This window comes from Lytechinus variegatus, chromosome 5, assembly GCF_018143015.1.
Source record: "Lytechinus variegatus isolate NC3 chromosome 5, Lvar_3.0, whole genome shotgun sequence".
NCBI lineage: Eukaryota > Metazoa > Echinodermata > Echinoidea > Temnopleuroida > Toxopneustidae > Lytechinus > Lytechinus variegatus.
Window position 1 is genome coordinate 33391462 of NC_054744.1, and position 22197 is coordinate 33413658.

At 35.8% G+C, this 22197-nt stretch overlaps 1 protein-coding gene across 2 annotated transcripts in view; it reads left to right on the top strand.

The window, feature by feature from the left end:
* The window catches only part of LOC121415962 (endophilin-A3-like), a 64537-nt gene that overhangs the window by 31865 nt on the left and 10475 nt on the right, over positions 1 to 22197 (top strand). The window contains exons 7-9 of one of the 2 annotated variants that reach the window (XM_041609373.1): positions 2695 to 2797; positions 4795 to 4898; positions 15687 to 15835. In XM_041609373.1, the coding sequence (XP_041465307.1) occupies positions 2695 to 2797; positions 4795 to 4898; positions 15687 to 15835 (356 nt within the window). The remainder of the gene's footprint in view (positions 1 to 2694; positions 2798 to 4794; positions 4899 to 15686; positions 15836 to 22197) is intronic. The other variant, XM_041609372.1, reaches the window with a different exon arrangement.

Below are 22197 nucleotides of genomic sequence, written 5' to 3' on the forward strand. Positions count from 1 at the left end.
GCCCAAAAACACAAACAGGTGGTTTCAGACCGCCTCGAAGTTCATCAGTTTCAGGTATTCTCTGATCAGGAAATTTACCCCAATCAGAAAATACCAGGTATTTTGGTAATGTGAAAGCAAACTACGCGTAATTTCCCCGAAAGAAAATACCCGCTAAATAGTAGGTACTTGGCGAAATTACGAGAACTTTCGCGGGGATTTTTCCAAGGTCGCAGGTATTTTGGCGATGTTAAAGCAAATTACGGGAACTTTTAGCCCAGCGTGTCGTTGGGCGCGGGAGCTGTGGGTGGCTGCTGGGCTAGTGATTTTGAATCTCGCGCCTTGCCTGTTTATCAGACCATACTGCGCATGCTCGTAACTTCAGGAACTTATCCCAAAGAGTTAAATTAATGGGTATTTTTAGCCTAATAAAGTTCTCGTAATTTAACAGGGATTCTTGTGATCGAGGCGGTTTGAAACCACCTATTTTGTCTATATGAGCATATGTTGTACACTTTTCAAACATCAGCTATTGTTCTGTTATGTCATACTTTGCTGGTCTTTGTAAGCATCTCAAACTCATAGTGTAGTGGGTCTCAAACAACTCACTATAAACCTCAGTATTCGCACTCTGGCTAATCCACTAAAAGCAACTATTGATTAATTTTCTGAACTTGAATGAGCAAGGGTTTCTGTAATCTTCTAGTGTAGTATACCAGGGGTAGTTTTTGTATTGTCCCCTATACTAGTTTGGTACATGTACAAAGAAAAGCTTATACAAAGCATTAATCTTTCGTCATGCATTTTGGTGAGATGAAAGTTATAGAGCACCATAAAGGCCTTCCATTTCTCTTTTTTTTTTTTGCTTAATTTCTTAGTTTTGTTTATATTTTGATCTTAAATTTTTTTGGTGCTTATGTACTTTATTTTATTTCTTCCTTTTTATTGTTTTGATTATTGTTTTCATTATTTACATGTAATCATAATATACACCCATAACAATTTTGTATTAGCCCTTTTTTTAATTACAAAGTTGATTGCCTAAAGAGTAAAAAGAATTTATAGTGATAACAATGATTATATGAACAGTTCGTGTAAAGCGCATGCTGTATCACACAATGTTTCTATCCGCTCCCATTGGACTTAGATATTATTACCCCATCTTCAGCCAATTATGCTGTCTTTGTTTATTGATGTTTATAAGGTTTTCATACATGCATTCTTAATATCTTTGTCATTCTTTTTTTTTTATACTTTTTTAGTCCTTTTTATTTTTATTTGTTTTGAGATATTGTTTTTTTTTTTTTTTTTTTTTTGTTGGGGGGGGGGGGTTCTTGTATAGCAAGCGCACTCACACCATAGACTTGCTCCGTGCTCAAAGAGTATACATGATATTGCACACTCTGTACGTGGAGTTGAAGCTACATGTATTTTTTCCCCACTTTTTTCATATTCTTATTTTTATCTTTTTTTATAGCCCTCTGTGTTTTGCTGGCTTGTCTTGTTGGTGGTTGTAAACTGTGCTTTAAATGGTGTACATGTAATGCTCATGTGGTGTTTGTTTGTATTTTATATTTTGTAGAGTTCTGCCCCTGCATGACTTTTCTGTTCCATTTTGTTTTTTGTTTTCTTCAGTTTATAATTTGTGGGGGGAGGGTTAATGGTAATTGTGGTCAACCCTTGGATTTGTTTTTTAGGTGTTTAGTTATTATTTTTAGCATTATGCTTAAATTTTTAAGGATTGAGCACAAATAAAGGTAGCGCAATAATAATATAGGATATTTATATTGCGCACATTTCCACCTTGTTAGGTGCTCAAGGCGCTCCTATATTACCCGCTAAGCTAGGCGTTCATAGCGCACACAGCTTCTTAAGGAATTACTTCCTACCGGTACCCATTTACCTCACCTGGGTCGAGTGCAGCACATCGTGGATCAGTTTCTTGCTGAAGGAAATTACGCCATGGCTGGGATTCGAACCCACGACCCTCTGTTTCAAAGTCCGAAGACTAATCCACTGGGCCACAACGCTCCACATCATGCAATCATGCATTTGCTTGTGCAACGATTGCTCTAATAATTTCTCAGAAAATTTAAGTACTAGGTTTGTGATGGTGTTTTTTAGTTCAGAATGTTGCAAGAATTAAATGTACATTGTAGGTTAGGGTCAACTAGAGGTTTCATATGTTTCATTAATTTTCCATAGCATTCATCGCAGGAGGAAGTTTTAAGGAACCTATTATCATCATCATCATCATCATCATCATTATTATCATTATTATTATGATTATGATTATTATTATTATTATTATTATAATTATTATTATTATTATTATTATTATTATTATTATTATTATTATTATTATTATTATTATTATTATTATTATTATTATTATTATTATTATTATTATTATTATTATATTATTATTTTGGGTTCAGGGGGATGGGTGATATGATAATTCATAGACTTTCCATATTTGAGGGTGTGAGGCAGATGTGCGGCATGTAAAACAAACAACCTTTTTCTTATATTGTGTTTGTGATGATTGTGATTATATGTATAATTTCAAATTTCCAATCTCCACTTTCTCACCTTCCCAATTCACCTCCATTTCTATCAACTTTTATTCCTTCCATGACTCTACACATTGGTGGTGTACCATAAACTTCCTCCATCATAATCTATTTTGTTCTCCATTTGAATATCTGATTTTGTAGGTTCCCAGATACCAGAGGAAGAGGTTACCATGGCTCGGGAGAAGTTTGAAGAGTCTAGGGATATTGTCATGAACGGAATGGCCAACCTCGTGGATAGTGACGTAAGCTTCGTTTTATTATGATATTCTCTTAATTTGCATGTACTTGTTTCTCAGCATATTCACAGGTACATTAGTTTCAGTCTGTGATTTGAGACCATGGTTTATTCTGTTCATACAATGCATTATTATTTTACGATGGTCAGGCTGGGAAAAAATACACGAGAAAAGGGAATTTGCCCCCCCCCCCTCAAAATGCCACAGAGAACCATGGAAATATAAAAATGTAGCCCTGGAAAAACTGACAAAATTTATATGCAGGTGTAGTACTTATCTTTGGATGGCAGTGAATATGATCTACAAAAGAATAGAATCATTTAATAATTTATTGGTGATTTCAGTGATTGAATATACATGTAGCATTACAAATTCTTTCATTACAAAACAGACTTTCACTGTCACATTGAGACAGTTTCTGCTAGTATTTCAAATTTCAATTTGAATTCAATTCTGTATTCATTCAAATTTTAAAAAAGAACATAATTATGTTTAATGCAAACAAATTAAAAATGCATTCAATAATACAGAGTAAAACATAACATTGCCTTGATTAAATATTATAATTGAATGAAAGAGAACTTTATAAGAAGAAAAGCTCAAAGAAAAGATCAGTATAGTAACGTAGGATAAGGCATCAAATACATGTAAAATAGGGAGAGCAAAATGATTAGTACTTGGACGAGAGGGAATTTTTAAGACATCTTTTATTATAAATTTAGATTTGTGTGTGATCGTATGTTGCGTGGTATGGAATTCCTAACAGTGGGAAAACTAAAGCGGGGAGAATTTTTGTGAAGGTTGAGGAAACTTGAAAGTCATTGTTTGTTTGAGTGTTATAATTGTGACATTGCTATTTATCTGAAACATCTGTAAAACATGGGATGGTAATACATTTTGAAATTAAAAGAATGAAAGAACAGCAGTATTATATTTTACAACCAGAGCTTGCTTTTATCCTTAATTGAATATTAACAGAGGACAAACCCCTACTCAATTTCATAAATGAGATTTACAGAAATTTTAGCACAATGTACCAGTATACAGTGCGTCCCAGAATAAACGAAACCGAGATTTAGCGATCATTTATCATAACTTAATCATAAATAGAATAGATAAATGACCTACCAATTTAAAGCTTAGAATCTCCTCTTTCATCTGATATTACTTAGCTTATTTCTTATTCACGCATGAGTGAGCAAAAACAATTTGAAGAAAAGATACCAAAAACTCATTTGGCGAGGGGTATCTGGGTTTCAAAACGAAAACCACATTTCTGAAAAGTTCAATATCTCCTCTTTAATTTGGTACCTCAATTACAGAAAATGGTCGAGAAATAAAAAAGTTCTGGTCATTTGAAATAAGGCTTGTATTTCCATAATTTCATGAGATAAACGTGTTTTCACCGGTTTCCCAAAGAAGCTTTCGCATGCTGAACAAAAGATTTAATGCATGGCTAATCGTCAACAAAACGGAGTGTTGAGTGAGTTTGAAAGCCAGCCTGGAGAACCTCTTCATTTTATGAAATTATTGAAATTCAAGCCTTATTTCAAATGACCAGAACTTTGTTATTTCTTGAACATTTTCTGTAATTTAGGTATCAAATTAAAGAGGAGATATTGAACTTTTCAAAAATGTGGTTTTCTTTTTGAAACCTAGATAACCCCGCCAAATGAGATTTTGATATCCTTTCTTCAAATTGTATTTGCTCACTCATGCGTGAATGAGAAATAATCTAAGTAATGTCAGATGGAAGAGGAGATTCTAAGCTTTAAATTGGTAGGTCATTTGTCTATTTTATTTATGATTAAGTTATGATAAATAATTGCTAATTCTCGGTTTCGTTTTTTCTGGGACGCACTGTATAGTAGAAAATAAAACTCTCACTTTATTACTTTTTAGGAACTACTCCAGAATAGGATCATGTTTACATCATTTTGAAAAAGTGAGTCTTGTTTTTCTCATTGGTCTATGTGACTTAATTTTTTGTAACACTGTAATAGGTTGAACAAGTGAGGCAGCTGCAGGCCTTGGTAGAGGCTCAGCTTGAATTCCATCAACAGGCTCAAGATATCCTGAACCAGCTTACTTCCAGCCTTGGGGACAGGTAAGAATAACCATCATCATCATCATCATAATCAACCTCATCGTCACTTGATATTTTCATTGGTAGCAGAAGTTAGAAGATTATCATCATCATTTTATATATCATTAGCTTTTTTGTCATCACCATCTTCAATGTGATCTCAATCATCATCATTGTGTCCTGGTAATCATTTGATTTACATCACCATCGTGATTAATCATCAGCATTTCTGATTCGAACCATCAGCCCTGTCACCAAACTTCCGATCATCTTTTACATTTACATCAGCTGTGTCATCATCATCACCTTCATCATTGTCATCATCATGAGCATCATCATTGGTATCATCGCAATCATCAATATGAGCATCATCATCGTATAATCATCATAATCATTACCACCCTTTCTGTCACCACCATTCCCACATACTCTCTCTGTAATAATCTTCACCATGATAATGATTCAACAATCATTGACATGATAGTCACCAACCCCATCATCATTGTCTCTCTCTCAACTCCCTGCCTTCTTCTGTTCTCTCATGCCCTCTGTTCCCCTGGGATTTTTTGTTTTCCACTTTACAAATTTTATCACCTACTGAAGGGAAAGACAAACCGTACTTGTAGATGAAGAGCACTTCACGAATGCATGTGCAATATGTCCCACCTCCCCTCCCCCCCAAAAAAAAAAACATATCAAATAAGCAAAGTCAAGATGAGAATTGAGCAATACTGAAAGGTGTGTATACAATTCTATTGGTAGACATATTATAGCACTGATTTGAGAGATAAGATCGAAGTATCTGATCAGTGCTAGTTTCACCTTTTTTTTTGGTGTGTAGAATTCGTCCTAATATGCTTGCACTTTATGGATGGTGATCCGAACAGAGCCTGTAATACAAATGTTTCACAATATATTGCAAGTAAATTAAAGAACAACTGTGATTGGTTCTTGGTCAGTTTCTCGAACAAAATAAGTATGCAACATTGATTGGTCGTTGTAATTTTTAGATTGATTGCAAACATTTGTGTTAAAGATAATATAATAATAACCAATTTTTATAAAGCGCTTTTCCCAGAATGGCCCAAAGTGCGCTACAGCATGTTATTACCCCGGTCATTGGATTCATTTCAGTCAAGCACGAAAAGTGCACAATTTCCACTCCCTGGGGAGCATTCCTTGCATTCGTCGCAGCCACATTATGGCGCTGGAAAAATCAAACATACAATTCTTTCGCATCCTACCGGGTACCCATTTAGCACCTGGGTCGAGAGTGGCAAAGTGTGGATTAACGCCTTGCCAAAGGACGCTAGGCCGCAGTGGGATTCAAACACACGACCCTCTGTTTACAAGGCGAGAGTCAGAACCACTACACCACGGCTCTTCCAGGAATTCTATAACTTGAACCATCTGAGGGTGACCAAAAATGTCAGAACCGTATTTGGTTATGTTCTTAACCCTGTTTTAGGGTGTTTTAAGATGATGTTTTAAAAAAACTATCACATAACTTCTCACCGTAAAAGGGTTTGTGTCATGCCATAGAGTTGCAAGTGAAACTTTTTGTTCTAGAGTCGAACCTTGCAAAAGATCCATAGTCTCATCTGCTTTGCACCCTAAAGTTATCCCTTCATTCGGAATGGATTCCCTTGATGCATCATGTCAATAGTATACCTCATTATATCACAGTCGTAAATATTCACGTACATGTAGTATTTTTGTTTCAAACTTTCGATTCTCGGGTAGTTTTGATATGATTGTATGATCATATATGGTCAATTCCAGCGTAACGGACATGACGTTCAGACAAATTTTTGTAATTCAAATGTTTATACAGTAGAATTAGTAGTCTTTTGATAATTGTTACTAAGCTTATCAGACACATTTAAGTATCAGTTACATACACATAAAATTTCAAATCGTTTCATTGAACAGTTGCGGAGAAATTGCACTCTTTGTGAGCGTAACGGACATGACACGAAATGGACGAAGCATTTTTACCTCCTATTGCTTATCAAAATTCCTGTGAATTCTTAGATTGCATGCACCTGACATTGGTGTTAATTTAACCTTAAGACCATGCTCTATCCATAAAATAGTGTTTAACAACAGTTTTGCAGTGCATTCTGTATTCCGAGCTCAAAATGTAGCGTAACGGACATGACACACGAAGCGTAACGGACATGACAGTTTTGTCCACTTTTTGTAAGCGAATATAATTATTTTATTACAAGATATGGTACAAGTCTAATTGTTTACATGTTAAGGCTAGAGGTTAGAGACACATATCATAACTGGTAATCTGTAATATCTCCTATTATTTTGCAATTTGAGAGGGGGTCTTTTTGTACAATATTTATAAAACAAAAAAATATTTAGAAAAATTTATTTTACACCGGTTAACAACAGTTAATAAGTATTTTCCAGTTACTACCATCCGCCACACCTAATTAAAGGAAAAAAAGTTGATAGAAAAGATTATTTTTTATTCATGCCCTAATATTTGATAATATACTAGCGTAACGGACATGACACCCTTACGAAGTGAACTTCATCAGCACTTCTTAGTTTGAAAATGGAAGAAATATCAATAATGAATGTAATTATGTAACAGCAAAGTACCTTTACTGACAATCTAATGAAAAATATGTAGATATTATTAGCAGGTATCATTAAATTAATAGCTATAGCCTAAGTGATAATTTTATATTGAATACAACATTTATCGTACCACTACGACACACTGAGAAGACCAAATCTCTTTTTTTGTGAGAAGAAAACAAAATTTACCAGACCTGTATAAATCCAAGAACATATTATGGAATGTATTGTATGATAAGTACTAGTATTAATGTCAGTTTTAAGATTACAAAAAATGGTATTAAAATTTAATAGCAGTACCTGGAAAGCGGTCTTTCATTATCGATTATGTACGAGTTGAAAGGTAATCGGAATGCTTGTAAATAGCTTCTGAGATTTTTTTTTCATTCAAAATAACTATCATCCTGAGTATAATCATCCTTTCATCAAATCTTGGATGTTCTAAATCTTACAATCTTGCTTGCTGACAAACGTGGCTGTATCTACATGTAATTTTGTTGTATTGTCCGCGCTGCTTGTGTACAGTTGAAGATACATCATTCAAATCGTTATTATGGCTGACCAAAATACTATGACATAATTTATTGATCGCGCCACATTCTTTCCACGGCCCCTTTGCTTTGTGATACTGCAAAGAAGTGCCACTGTAGATTCATGGATTCATAGAGCTACATGTACATCATGAAACACAGATATCCGAATACAAACTTGCTTTTAAATGTGATCCCATGCCATCACTGAAGAAGTACATGTTGAGGTTGGGGTATATATATATACTTTGAAGTAATATCATCAATGATCATTAATTCACAAGTTGGAGTTTTATCATGCTCCAAACTGTCAGTGCAAGAACCTAAGATAATCAAATGTTTGTTCAAACACGAATGATGCAGATTGTGATCTGAGTATGTTGCCAGATCTAGCTGCATCTTATCCTAATATTATGTAACATACCGTTAATTCTCAGAAAAATCTACCAGAACAAGAGCTGAACTTTCATCATTCACCAACTTCTAAAAATAGCTTGAATGACATGCAGATTCTATGAAATATTACATTCAGCTATCCTCAAACAATTGAGACTAACCTCAGTCTGTGACACTGAGCCTAATATTTTGTTTTTGTAAATGCTGCCATTTGCCATATATAAGGCGTCATGTCCGTTACGCGAATTGTCATGTCCGTTACGCCATTTTTATGAAAATGAGAAATGGTAAGGGAAAATGATTGCTACACATGGTAGGGGGTTTACTTCTAACATAGAATCTGAATCTGCAGTACCTTTAGACAAATTTCCTGTAAGCTGTGAAAACTTTAAGTGAAAAACGTAACGGACATGACACTGATAATGGTAAAGAAATCACACAAATCTGAAGACAGATTTCTGTAAAATTGATGAATGGCATAAAATTTAACAATTATTTTCTGTTGATTTAAACATTAATCAACTATTCAAAAGTTAAAAGAGACCTCTGGGACCTTGTTTGCTTTTAGTAGAGACAGAAAAGATGAATTGTTCAAAAATAGCCACATTTTTTACATTTTGCAATATACTATTCTATTTCTTTGATGATGGAAAAAAACTACCAAATTATATCAATATTGCGATTTTTCTATTGGAAATTGAGACTTTATAGATTACTTTTTAAGAAAATTTTACTGCTTGAGTGAAATCTGAAACTTCATTTTTTCTCTAAAGTGAACATTTTCCATGGAATTGCACATATGTAAAACAGGTGCATGGTGCAAGATATTGTTAGGATGCACTGTACACTTAGGCCTGTATTCTCAAAAGAGGTTTCAATTGTACCATGGTACAAAACCATGGACTATGCAGATTTTTAAAAAAAATTAAGCTTATTTCATCACCTACACAAAGTTAAATCCATGCTAGCTTTCTGTTAAGTGCGCTTAAAATGAAGCAGGTTGATGAAATAAATCTGCATAGTCTATTGTTTTGTACCATGGTACAATTGAAACCTCTTTTGAGAATACGGGCCATTGTGTATATAACCTCCCATACAGCCTCCCCCTGCCTTCGTACCCAAACCACCCCTCCCCGCCAAAGCGGCAAACAATGAATAAAATTGACAAGGAAGAAAAATGGATACAGCTGTGAATCAAGGATTGACCAGTAGAGCACCCCTTCCTTGCCTTAGATTGTGCTGAAGTTTGTCAATGCTTTGTATGAAAGTAGGCCATCCAGCGGGGGATCCAGAGGGGCATCTGTTCACCTGTGGATCCTAACCTCCCCTTCCCCTCTTCCTCTCCCGTGAAAACGGGTCCACCACCTGATGACTGTGTTGATATAAATTTGGCAAAAGGGGGTGTGATTGTAGCACTGGAAACAGCAGTTAAAGAGAAAGCAAGCCAAGTGTAATTTCTAGGGCGCCTAGGAATAGATTTTTTCTAGATAGATGGTGCGATATAAAATGAATATTATCATAAAGCATCATTTTCTGGGAGGTGGGGGGGGGGACTGTACTGGGCAATCCTTGATATGCTGCTATGTCCATCACCAAAGATGGTAATTCCAGTTCCTGCTAAGTCTAGTTACACACAGCAAAAACTGGTGTTAACCGGTGTAAATAGAGGACCACACCACTTGTTTTACACTGGTGTTAAATTGGTGGTGTTAGTTTTACACCCATAGGTGTTATTACAACACCTTTGGTTGTTATATTTACACTCTTTGGTGTTATGTTCAATCTCTAGGGTGTAGTTTTAACACCTCAGGGTGTGGTCCTCTATTAACACCAACTGGTGTCAGTTTTAATACCAGTTTTACAGTGCATGCTCTGAAGTCTGGTATTGCTTGAAGTGATGAGAGCAGAGGTACATGTACTACCTCAGCATTGTGTACTTTATGCATGGACGCATCAATGCATTTTGATTTCTTCCCTGTCTCAAACCCACTTTTTAAAATCTATGAGGACATATTCCATTGCAGAATATTCAATTCAGGGCGAGGTGATTTCATTTATTTGAACATGTGAGTGACCTTCTGTCTGTCTGTGCACATGTATGTGCGTGCGTGTCCGTAGCCTAGCTTCACTGGATGGAAAGACCTTGCACTCATGACATCCTGATTGTTGCATGAGAGTCCTCCAATGGCATGCCGTATGCAACGGATGCATGTCCCAAACAAATATATATTTTACAAACCTGTTCCTTGTATGTTGGATTTAAAAACTGGCCTAGGAATGGTGAAAGTGTACTAGACTAACTGCCCTTTTACAGGGTAAAAAAAAATTGTAATTTGAATGATGATTCCATTGAAAGGCTAATGACAAATATTTGGCACATGTGAAACCAAACTAGAATCATGAACGCTAATCACAATCACAAATTCAAATTCTACTCCGGAGATGAATTCCAGTTTATAAGTTTCACTCAAATTACGGTACGAATTTTACGTGTGAAAGGCTTGACCTCCAAAACATGTGTTTAGGGGCGGAGATTATGTGTTCTTTCAAGCACTTCCGTAGATAATACAATTTTTATGCACTCATTGTATCGATGCAGTGCTTTGATTGAAGGGTCATCAAGGACACATACCGCCTTCGCTTGAGAATTCTAATTCAAATCACAGTTTTCGAGTGAGCGTGTGAAAGGTCAGATGATATTGCAATCATTAATACAAGGATGATTCAAGATTCACATGTGGAAAGGCCCTAAAACACACACAACCATCCAGGAAGCTCAATTGTATTCCTATCAATCAAAACTATGGAAAGCCAGCAACATCAACATCTAAAATACACGTCTCTTCAAAATACTTGTCTATGTATGATGTATATACATCCACTGTTCTGTGACAATTCAGTATGCCACTCTTTGTTTTCAAAGGACATTGTACAAATTTCCCCCCAAAAAAATTATGGCATTGATGGATTTCCATATACTTGAGATTGATCAGATCAGTTAACTCTTTGTATAAAGACGGGCCCCGATCTGCATCCAAAAACTCAAGACAAGGGTACATCTGATCTGCATGCATACACAAAGTAATAACAGGAGTACAGTAGCATATTATTAAAGATGATGAATTTTTTTCATTTGTAGTATTTTGAAATACACTTCATTTTATTTTGTCCATCATTCACATGAAATTGCAGATATTGTTTTGGCATGAATAAAGTCAACATCCATAAAGTATGACAAAATACATGCAGGTACATTCTGGTATTAACTCATTAATCAAAAGGTTGATCTGAATGATGCTGAAGCCTTTCATTTTTTTTTCCACATTAGAGTGTTCATGCATGAATACCCAAATACCTGACATTTTTTTTAGTAGCTTTATCCATTTTGAATCATTCCCTTCTAATGCTGGGGGTACGTGTCACCTTCCCATGTACGTGTGTATGAAAGTGAAAGGTCCCCAATCCATAGACATTTTGCCTAAACATGGCTTTTTGCGCACAATAGGCTACAGTTGTTTGCTGAAGAGTTGATGCATGCTCAATTCAAAGTAGTGTAGCGCCCTCTGTGGTAAGAATGGCACAGATGAATGAAAACTCCTCTGTCATGGTATGGTGTTTAATTCAAAATTATATTAGAATTGAATAATCCTTAACCCTAAACAGGCCGGGGGGGGGTTGAATCAACCCACCCCCTCAACATTTTCTGTGATCATTCTGCCGCGCGAATTTTTTTGACCGTGCCACTCACAGAGTTTATACTTTTAAGTCTCCAGAGTTTATACTTTTAAGTCTCGTGCATCTTTTGTAGACCAAATTTACGACGCCCTGGTACACAGTTCCAAAATTACGCAACATTTAGCAAGTGCATGTCAGACCAAAAATTGTTCCAAAATGTTTTGTACAAAGTCAATGTAAATTGAGTTTTCTCATCTTATTGATAAAGATATGATTATTTTACTTTAAACAGCTGAAATCAATTGATTTTAGCATAATTATGCTTCAAAAAGTTGTGCAATAAATCTGGTGAAAAACAAAGAAAAACAAAAGGTTCAAAAACAAAGAAATACATAATAAATTCATAAAACAAAATACATAAGAAATTGATTTCCAAACTGAATTTTTTTTAATTGAAAAATTTGTTAAGAATGCTATAAAGGATATATTTACCAAAAATTAGCATTCTAGGAGCTTTATTTAGTGAATTAGAGCAAAAAGAATGATTTATGCATAAATTAGCACAATTAATTCATATAAAATAAAATCTCATTATTTTGGAAAATTTTACCATACAGCTTTGTAGATTACATCGCACACTACCAGCGTGCAAATTTTTGCGGCACTCGTGCGATCAGCTGCCAAGATCTCAGGGTGGGGGTTGAATCCCCCCCCTCCTGGCCATAAAACAGCCAAAAATGCACGTCCTAGTTAGGGTTAAGGAAAGAATGAGATGTTTTTATTCCCAAATATAAAACCATTCTTTACATAAGTACCGTCTTAGCACACCTACCAGCTAGAATTAATTGGAAAGTTGTTACCCTCCCTTTTTTTCAAATCTTCTTTTGAAGAGTTGTAGAAATGACTGTTGATATTGGATTACAGATTTAACAAGTACATGTGTCAAAGAGTAACAATAAGCAGCTGCAATAACCCCCCTTACCCCCTTGCCATTTTCTCCCTCCCTTTGTATTTCTGTCTCTCTCTATACTTTCTCTCTCCTTTGCATCAACTTCATATTAAGAACGTGTACATTGCTATCAACACAAGCTACATGTACCATTTCTAGAAACCACTCCTTAAGAACTTTTTTAAAGGTGAAACCCCCCCCCAAAAAAAAAAAATAATAATAATAATAATCAAGTAGGTATAAACTTCATTGTGACTGTATGAAATTATCCTATAGATATTCCTTGATTGTTGCCTTTTAGTTGAAAACACATTAATATTTGTATTTATAGTTGACTCCATAAGATGCCTTGCATGTACATGTCCATGAACCATGTTAATCTTCGCTAGAGGGTATTCATTTGTCTCGCAATCTACTATGGTCAACAAGGAAATTCGTGATCACTCTCGCAGAGCAGCCAAGTAGTACGGATTTTCAGTATTTTGTACTGAAAAATGAGAAGAATACTGATGGTTTCATGCAAAATACTGATTTCTCAAGTTTCAGTTTTATGTGTTGTCCTATGGTATTTCTTTGAAAATACTGATTTCCTCGCCAAAATACTGATTTTCAGCTTTAAAAATACTGAAATGTTCTTGTTCAGGTTGGCAGCTCTGCTCTCGCAAAAAGTGTTCACTGGCTTTCTAGGAAATTCGTGATCACTCTCGCAAAAAGTGTTCACTAGCTTACAAGTTCACGAGCTTTCGAGTGCCGCTGCAACTCTTTATCAAGTGACACGGATTGTCCGATATCGTACTCTATTTATACTAACCTCCAAGACCGTACGCACAAACGCGAGAACAATAGGTGGGCACTGATCCGTTGTGTGATTGGTCAGGAGTTATGCAAATAAGCCGGGGGTATATGCAAATACGCCGTGGGTCGGCAATATGCAAATGAGACCAAAATTGGCGGGCTCGCTAGTTTCCCGTGGGCGGGGGTGGACTGGCTGAGCGGTCCCTCGATCGGGGCCGGGAACGATCGGGTCGGCGTGCACTGCCAGGTAAGGGGGTATTGTGCTGTCGGATGGTTCGCATCCAGAAATCGGGGATGTCGATCCCGCTGTCTCTGTTGAAATTGTTAGGACAAAGACGTATACTAATAGCCTCCTTAATCCTGCGTGTATACCAATGTCTTTCTTTGGCAATGCAATGTACACCCTCCCAATCTGGGTGGTGTTGCTTCTCCCAAGCATGTTCTGCCACCGCGGATGTGTCGGTTCGCTGTAACCGAACATCGCGCTTGTGTTCAGAAATGCGTTCAACTATCGGTCGGGCTGTCTCTCCGATGTAAGACCCGTCACATCCCTGGCAAGGAATGTTGTATACTACGCCATCACGTCTGTGATCAGGGATAGGGTCTTTGGGGCGTACAAGCTGTTTGCGTAAGGTGGTGTCCGAGCGGAAAACCGTTCGGATACCGTGACCTTCTAATCGGCGTTTAAGTTGTTGTGAAAGGCCATCTATGTATGGCAAGACTGTACAAGTCTTGAAAACCTTCTGATCCCTTGGTGGTTTTTTCTTGAAAGTATTCTTGATAAAACGGCGTGGGTAGCCGTTACTGTATAAGGCGCCACGTATGTGTGCTCTTCACAACTTTCACAACTGTACGCCCCAAAGACCCTATCCCTGATCACAGACGTGATGGCGTAGTATACAACATTCCTTGCCAGGGATGTGACGGGTCTTACATCGGAGAGACAGCCCGACCGATAGTTGAACGCATTTCTGAACACAAGCGCGATGTTCGGTTACAGCGAACCGACACATCCGCGGTGGCAGAACATGCTTGGGAGAAGCAACACCACCCAGATTGGGAGGGTGTACATTGCATTGCCAAAGAAAGACATTGCATTGCCAAAGAAAGACATTGGTATACACGCAGGATTAAGGAGGCTATTAGTATGCGTCTTTATCCTAACAATTTCAACAGAGACAGCGGGATCGACATCCCCGATTTCTGGATGCGAACCATCCGACAGCACAATACCCCCTTACCTGGCAGTGCACGCCGACCCGATCGTTCCCGGCCCCGATCGAGGGACCGCTCAGCCAGTCAACCCCCGCCCACGGGAAACTAGCGAGCCCGCCAATTTTGGTCTCATTTGCATATTGCCGACCCACGGCGTATTTGCATATACCCCCGGCTTATTTGCATAACTCCTGACCAATCACACAACGGATCAGTGCCCACCTATTGTTCTCGCGTTTGTGCGTACGGTCTTGGAGGTTAGTATAAATAGAGTACGATATCGGACAATCCGTGTCACTTGATAAAGAGTTGCAGCGGCACTCGAAAGCTCGTGAACTTGTAAGCTAGTGAACACTTTTTGCGAGAGTGATCACGAATTTCCTTGTTGACCATAGTAGATTGCGAGACAAATGAATACCCTCTAGCGATTATTTCAATCCGCAATAATGAACCTATTTAGCATGTTAATCTTGACCAGCAAAAATACCCATATAGAGTAACACATTTTATTTTTGGTTATACACATGTACACCAATATTGTTGTAAAATGATCCCTTTCCCCAGCATCCTGCAAATAAAAATCTTTCCAATATTTTAATTCATGCTATTCTATCTGCTTCTTCGTAATTGTTTTGTCTTTTTTTTTGGTAGGATAATGGAGGCCGAGAATCAGCCAAAGGCATACAAGCCAAGGAGAGCAGTGACCAGTACACTGTCCAGTAACTCTCACACCACAACCTCTATGGACAGTGATGATGATGATGACAGTGGTGTCCAACAGATCTCATACAAGCCAACAAGTAAGCCCAATCAGTTCCTTTAATATTTACTGGTGGCTCCATGACGTTTGCTCCGGCGACATCTGCTCAGATTGAAAAATTTGCATGTGAAAGCCAAACATAAATCCTAACCTCCAAAACAAAGTAAAAATAATTATTATCTTGATGTCGCAGGAGCAAATGTTGTGTCACCTTTCATTCTAGTCCGTTGGCCATCAGCTATCTGTTTCCAAACTTGTAAAACCTGTGTTGGTTGTGTTCTTAAAGTCTTCATTAAAGTGGAACTCCACTCCATGAAAAGTTATATTTGAATAAAACATGGCAAAATCCATCATATAATTGTCTTTACACTGAAACTGTCATCAAAATTGGATGTAAAATATAAAGAGGGTTGTGGCATCTTAAAATTTGGCTTATTTTACATAATGATTATATGTGCATCATGGTTGCTATGCAACTTTGCGATCCAATGACGTTAACCACCTGCGACTCTTTATATATGATTTACATGTACATGTACATGAAATGTGTTCATGCATGCTATAATTTTGAAACGAAGTTGTTCCTAACAGAAAATTGTGATTTTTGTGACCTATTGTGATTCAATGAATAATATCTTAATTGGCAAATGTGGTTGCTATGCAAGTCTGCGATCCAATGGCGTTAACCACTTGCGACTCTTGATATATGATTACATGAAATGTGTTCATTTTCTCTATGTTATAGTTTGAAACGTAGTTGATTCCTAATATAAAATTGCAATTTTGTGACTTATGATTCAATGAATAATCTCTTAATTGGCAAATCTGTTTCATGCAATTAAATACATGTACACAAGAAATAATTAGGGACCTTATCAACTCTCTTAATTTTATATCTTTGTGTTGTGCATAAACTGTTTTGTGAGAATTAATCAAAATGTATATGCACACATGTTAAACTTTCTCATTTTACAAATAATTTGAAGAAATTGTATTCAGCATGATTCTTACATGATTTTCCTCTTAATATTCAAATCTGCTTTCTGTTTTGGGAGACTTTCCGTTTGATGATTACTATAAAAAATCTTGACAGAACAGTTTTTTTTCAGTACAATGAAATATGTTTGTTATTTTGAGTAAACAAAGTGGGCAATTAAGTTAAGAAAAATTATTCAGAATCATGGTGTGTTGCTATACCAATATATGCAGAGCTCAAGATTGTTCTGACATTGTTTAAATAGACAGAAACATTAAATATCAGTGTAATGAAAATCTGCTACATGTACGTGTAAGGCTGTAAGGTCATGCGGGCCCATGTTTTACTATTGCTTGGAAAGATCTGTCAACTTGAGTGAATAGCATGCTTGCAGTATATTGCTCTATTACTATATACCTGCTCTATGATATGACGAAAAATATTAACTTTATTTTTCAAAAGTTTTAAAGGTTTTATTAGTAACCTGTGAAGTTTAATGCATTCTGATTTGATAAATTGTTTACAGTACCCAATTAACCATGATTGTTTATTTGTATTCTCCTACTTAGTCTTTTATTCATATTCATATTCCATTCCTACTCTTTCTTTTTAATTTTCATATCACTCTTGATCTTGAGCTTCACCATACCATCTCCTTCTGTTTCCTGTCTCTCTGATTTTTTCTGACATATTTTAAAGTGTACCTTTAACCATGCAACTAATTATAGAAATATAAATATACACAAAAAACCTATAAATATTATTGAAGGTGATTAATACCCTGCGCTATTATATGACGTTATAAAGGGGAATCAAGCCCAAATAAACACTTGTTTTTAGAGGAAAATGAAAAATCAGACAAGTTTATAGGTCAAAGTTTGAACAATATCGGACAAACCATAAGAAAGTTGTGAATATATTAAAGTTGTAAACATTGATAATCACTATACCCATGAAGACTTCAAATTGACCGCATACATGTACGTGATGTCATAGTGATGTAAGGCAAGGACCACACTTCCATGTACTGGAATAATTAATTCGCTAAAATTTCTTTTTTCAAAAGTTTTACTTCAAATTGTATCTTTCTTTCACGAGGACATAAAACATACTACGGGGTTTATATTACGGCCCCAATGGAATAGGAATTTAGGAGAAAACCAAAAATCCTGATAATTAAGTACTAGTCTTATGGGAAAGTTGTCCTTGCGGTCTCACCGTTGTCATAATTTACTAACCCAGTTGCCAATTTGAATTCTACATACTAGCCTTAGGGATCTTAATTTCAAAGCAGCCATAACTTTATTTTGCTTGTCCGATTTCTTTCAAACGTTCACCATTCTTATTTTTCTCCTTTTCCATGCACACAACATTATGACCAAGCCTGGATTCCCTTTTAACACTGAATATGAATCTTTATCCAAAATGAATATTTTTGTCAACTTTTATGAGCACAGGCTGAAAACTGAGAAGTAGATCGATCCACAATGAGTTTTCCCCATATTTCTGGTTATATGTGGTTACCAAGGCAATGTACATGTTCTCTGACAAATGCAAAAAAAAAATGGGTCTTGCACATCTTTACCTCAAGGCTAATTTGTTAGCCATAATTATTTCATGAGAATTGGTTCAAAACAAACAAAAAATGATGAAGTAGTTCAAATTGCAAGGTTTTTACCTAAATTTTGCCATATAATATGTTGTTCCCATGGCAACAGAATTTCCGAAACACACACATAAAGTGCCTTGTACATCTTTACTTTGATACCAATGTGTGTGCCAAATTTCATGATAATTGATTGAAAACTGATGAAGCAGTTTGAATTGACAGTTTTTTTCCCCAATTTTCACCATATGATATGTTGTTACCATGGCAACAAGATTTCTGAAAGACACACAAATATAGACATCTTCACCTCAAGACCAATGTGTGTGCCAAATTTCATGAGAATCGGACGAAAACAGAGGAAGTAGTTCTAACTGCAAGATTTTTACCTTATTTTTGCGTTACCATGGCAACACAATTTCCAACACATGGATAAAATGTGTATTGCACATCTTTCCCCCAAAAACAAAATATGTACATACACACCAACATTCAACCCCCTCCACCGTCACCCTTCGGCTTGTTTAGCATCTGCTTTCAGATATTAGGTGCATTGAGATGTGAAAAGTGCTAGATTACCATTTAAACAGCTTGCAACCTGAAAACATAATTAGAATACGTACAATGTACCTATACATGATTGGAAATTGGAATTGACCAATTATGCATGTCATATCCTTTTTGTCTCTACTGCATAGCAGAGTGAGACTATAGGTGCAGCTTTTCCGAATCCGGGCAGCGGTGATGGCTGCGGCGGCGTCAACATCAAATCTTAACCGAAGGTTAATTTTTGAAATGACAGCATAACTTAGAAAGTATATTAACCTAGTTCATGAAACTTAGACGTTAGATTAATCAAGTATTACTGAACATCCTGGCTGAGTTCAGGTCACATGATTAAGGTCAAAGGTCATTTAAGGTTAATGATCTTTGGCCAAGTCGGGGGTATTTGTTGAATTACCATCATAACTTTGAAAGTTTATGAATCTGATTCAAAGAACTTGGACATAAGAGTAATCAAGTATCACTGAACATCCTGTGTAAGTTTCAGGTCATGTGACCAAAGTCAAAGGTCATTTAAGGTCATTGAACTTTGGCCATTTTGGAGGTAATTATTAGATTGCTGTAGGGCAGGTCCAAGCTATTGTCCCCTCTGAAGCCAAAATTAAATCTTTGCCTTAATCTAACATATTGTATGTCATTTCAAAGCTTGAAGCTTTCACCCTAAATTTGTTTTCTTCTGTCTGAAAACATTAATGTCAAGGTCACGATTTCAGAAATCATTAATTAGCGTGACTTTATGGGACATCACATTTTTTATCTGGCCATGCGTTTTATGTTGGGCCCGCAAATAGGTGGTATCGTTACATTTGCACGACAATCACAGAAATAATAAATGGTATAAAACTTGAAATACATGTGCTACATGGGTATATTTGGTATCATATTAAAGGGAATCTTTATACCAATTACTTGAAAGAAAAAGAAATACTTGAGATTACTTCATTTACCAGTAATTAGCGATTATGTAACATCAATTGGCCATTTTTGCATGGTGGTAGACGAGGGGAGCATGACGAGGGGAGCATAAATTTTCATTTCATTAAGAAACTAAATGTGTAACATCACAGTACCTAAATATGTAATAGTTTTGTGGCTCACTGGCTTATTCTTCAATCATGAGTGGGTCAGATTTGAACTTTTCAGTTTAAAGGATACCTAATTAAGCTAATTAGTATAATTAATTGATGTAAATCATGAAATTAACATGATTGAAATTTTGACTGTCTGATGTATAGGATATGAGGAGAGATAAAATATAGTTGTGGGTTACACCTTCAATAAAATTTAGAAGCTGCAAAAATTTCAAAAAGAAAAGCACAAACTGATTTAAATGCTTCAGAGATAAATCAATCTATTGTTTTAATAATTATGACCTCATGGTTTCAATATTGACAGCGTAGACTGATAGTGATAACTTTGATGTGTCCGAATCTTCGGATTATTCTGGTAACATAACAGACAGCACAAACACCATTCATGAACTTGTTTGTTGCAATAAAGCCCTCATCTGATGCTATTTACTTTTTTTCTGTTAATGATACGTCACACTGTGTCTATAAATCAGTAGATGACACATATTCAGCTGGCACAAAAGTGTTCAGAGAATATTTTTCCAAATTATATAAAAAAACTAAACAAAAAACTACTCGAGAATGAAACTGGTACAAAGATTAAACTAAACAGAGGCAAATGTACCCATAGAAATATGTTCTGTGCATTGACATTCAATTGACCCAGTACCAAGAGACCATGTCCTGCAGAATGATGGGCAAGAGGATATATTAAAATATAACTCTAAAATAACATAATAAAATAATAAGTATTTTGCCAGGTGTATGGATTTATTTATAACATGTAAGTTGTTTTTGTTCACACTAAGTTTGAATAAGCTCAAGCAGTAATGAGAACATTTCATTGTGCATTCACATTTTTCCTATATTTATATGTTAAACCTGTGGTCCACCAGTCTTTGAGCCAAATCCCACGATTCGAGTCAAATGAAATCATGTTTTATTCATAATAACCACAGTAAATATATTATAATATACTGGTTAGTGTTTGCAAGTGTAATTATGCAACTAAAGGCAAGACTAATTAATATTTTAGGGGTAAATTCAAGTATTGATACATATTTACCCGAAAATTGTGATGTGAAATTTGGTCTTAAAAGATGATTGCGCCCAGTTATTTTGGTAGAGTTATCCCCAACAAGTTATATATCACTGGAAAGGTCTCACTCTAAAGAGTTGAAATATGCATGTTATTTCCCTATAGGGTGTAAAGTTTTTCTGATTCTCAGATTTATTGGGAAGTACATGTATGTTTTTCTCAGTTTTCCACATATTTTGACCTTTAACTTTTTATGACATTACCCTATGCCTTTTCTGATTGCATTTTTGAATTCCTCAGACAATTTCCTTTCAGAATATATATACTTTTATGGGTATAGGATGTCAAACATGAGAGAAAAATACAATTGTATAAAATGGTGCGATTTTGGAGGAAAATTTGAGTTGTAACGGAAATGGGCCCAACTCAAAACGCATGGCCATCTGCAGATAGTGGAAATTATATATTTGAAAATATTTCTGTGGGGACTTCTAGTGCTAAGTTAATGCAAACATTTGAGGAAAGAAATGATTTTGAAAATTAATTAAGTTAATTATCTGGGCCCTGTTGTACAAAGAGTTACGATTGTTCCGATCAATCGTAACTATGGACAGCCAGCAACGTCAACATCTATTATGCATGTTTGTTCGAAATATTTTCTAGCTGTGATGTATATTCATGCATTCATTGTTTTCTTGAAAATTCACTGCGCTTCTCTTTGCATAAAAAGACATTGTGCAAATTTTACGTAGAAAAAATTATGACACTGCTGGATTTCCATAGAGTTACGATTGATCAGATGAATCGTAACTCTTTGTACTACAGGGCCCTGGTGTCCAACAGGAGTGTCCCGTACGTCACAATTTACATGTAGAATATGTTTTTTTAGATTCTAATTTAGGAAAAGTTTAACAGTTTTCTTCACACTTTGGAGTTCTAATTTATATTACAATACGAAATTCAAGGGAATTTACTGAATTGATTTCATGTCTAATTACATGTATACCAGCTAAGCTTTGTGACAGGACATTTGTCCCAAACGGGACAAAATGTGTGACATACTATACTTTATACGATTTCTATGTAATTCTAATTAGGGTAATTTTTTTAATTTTGTGCAAAGATAAAGTAAATTGAGATAAATGAA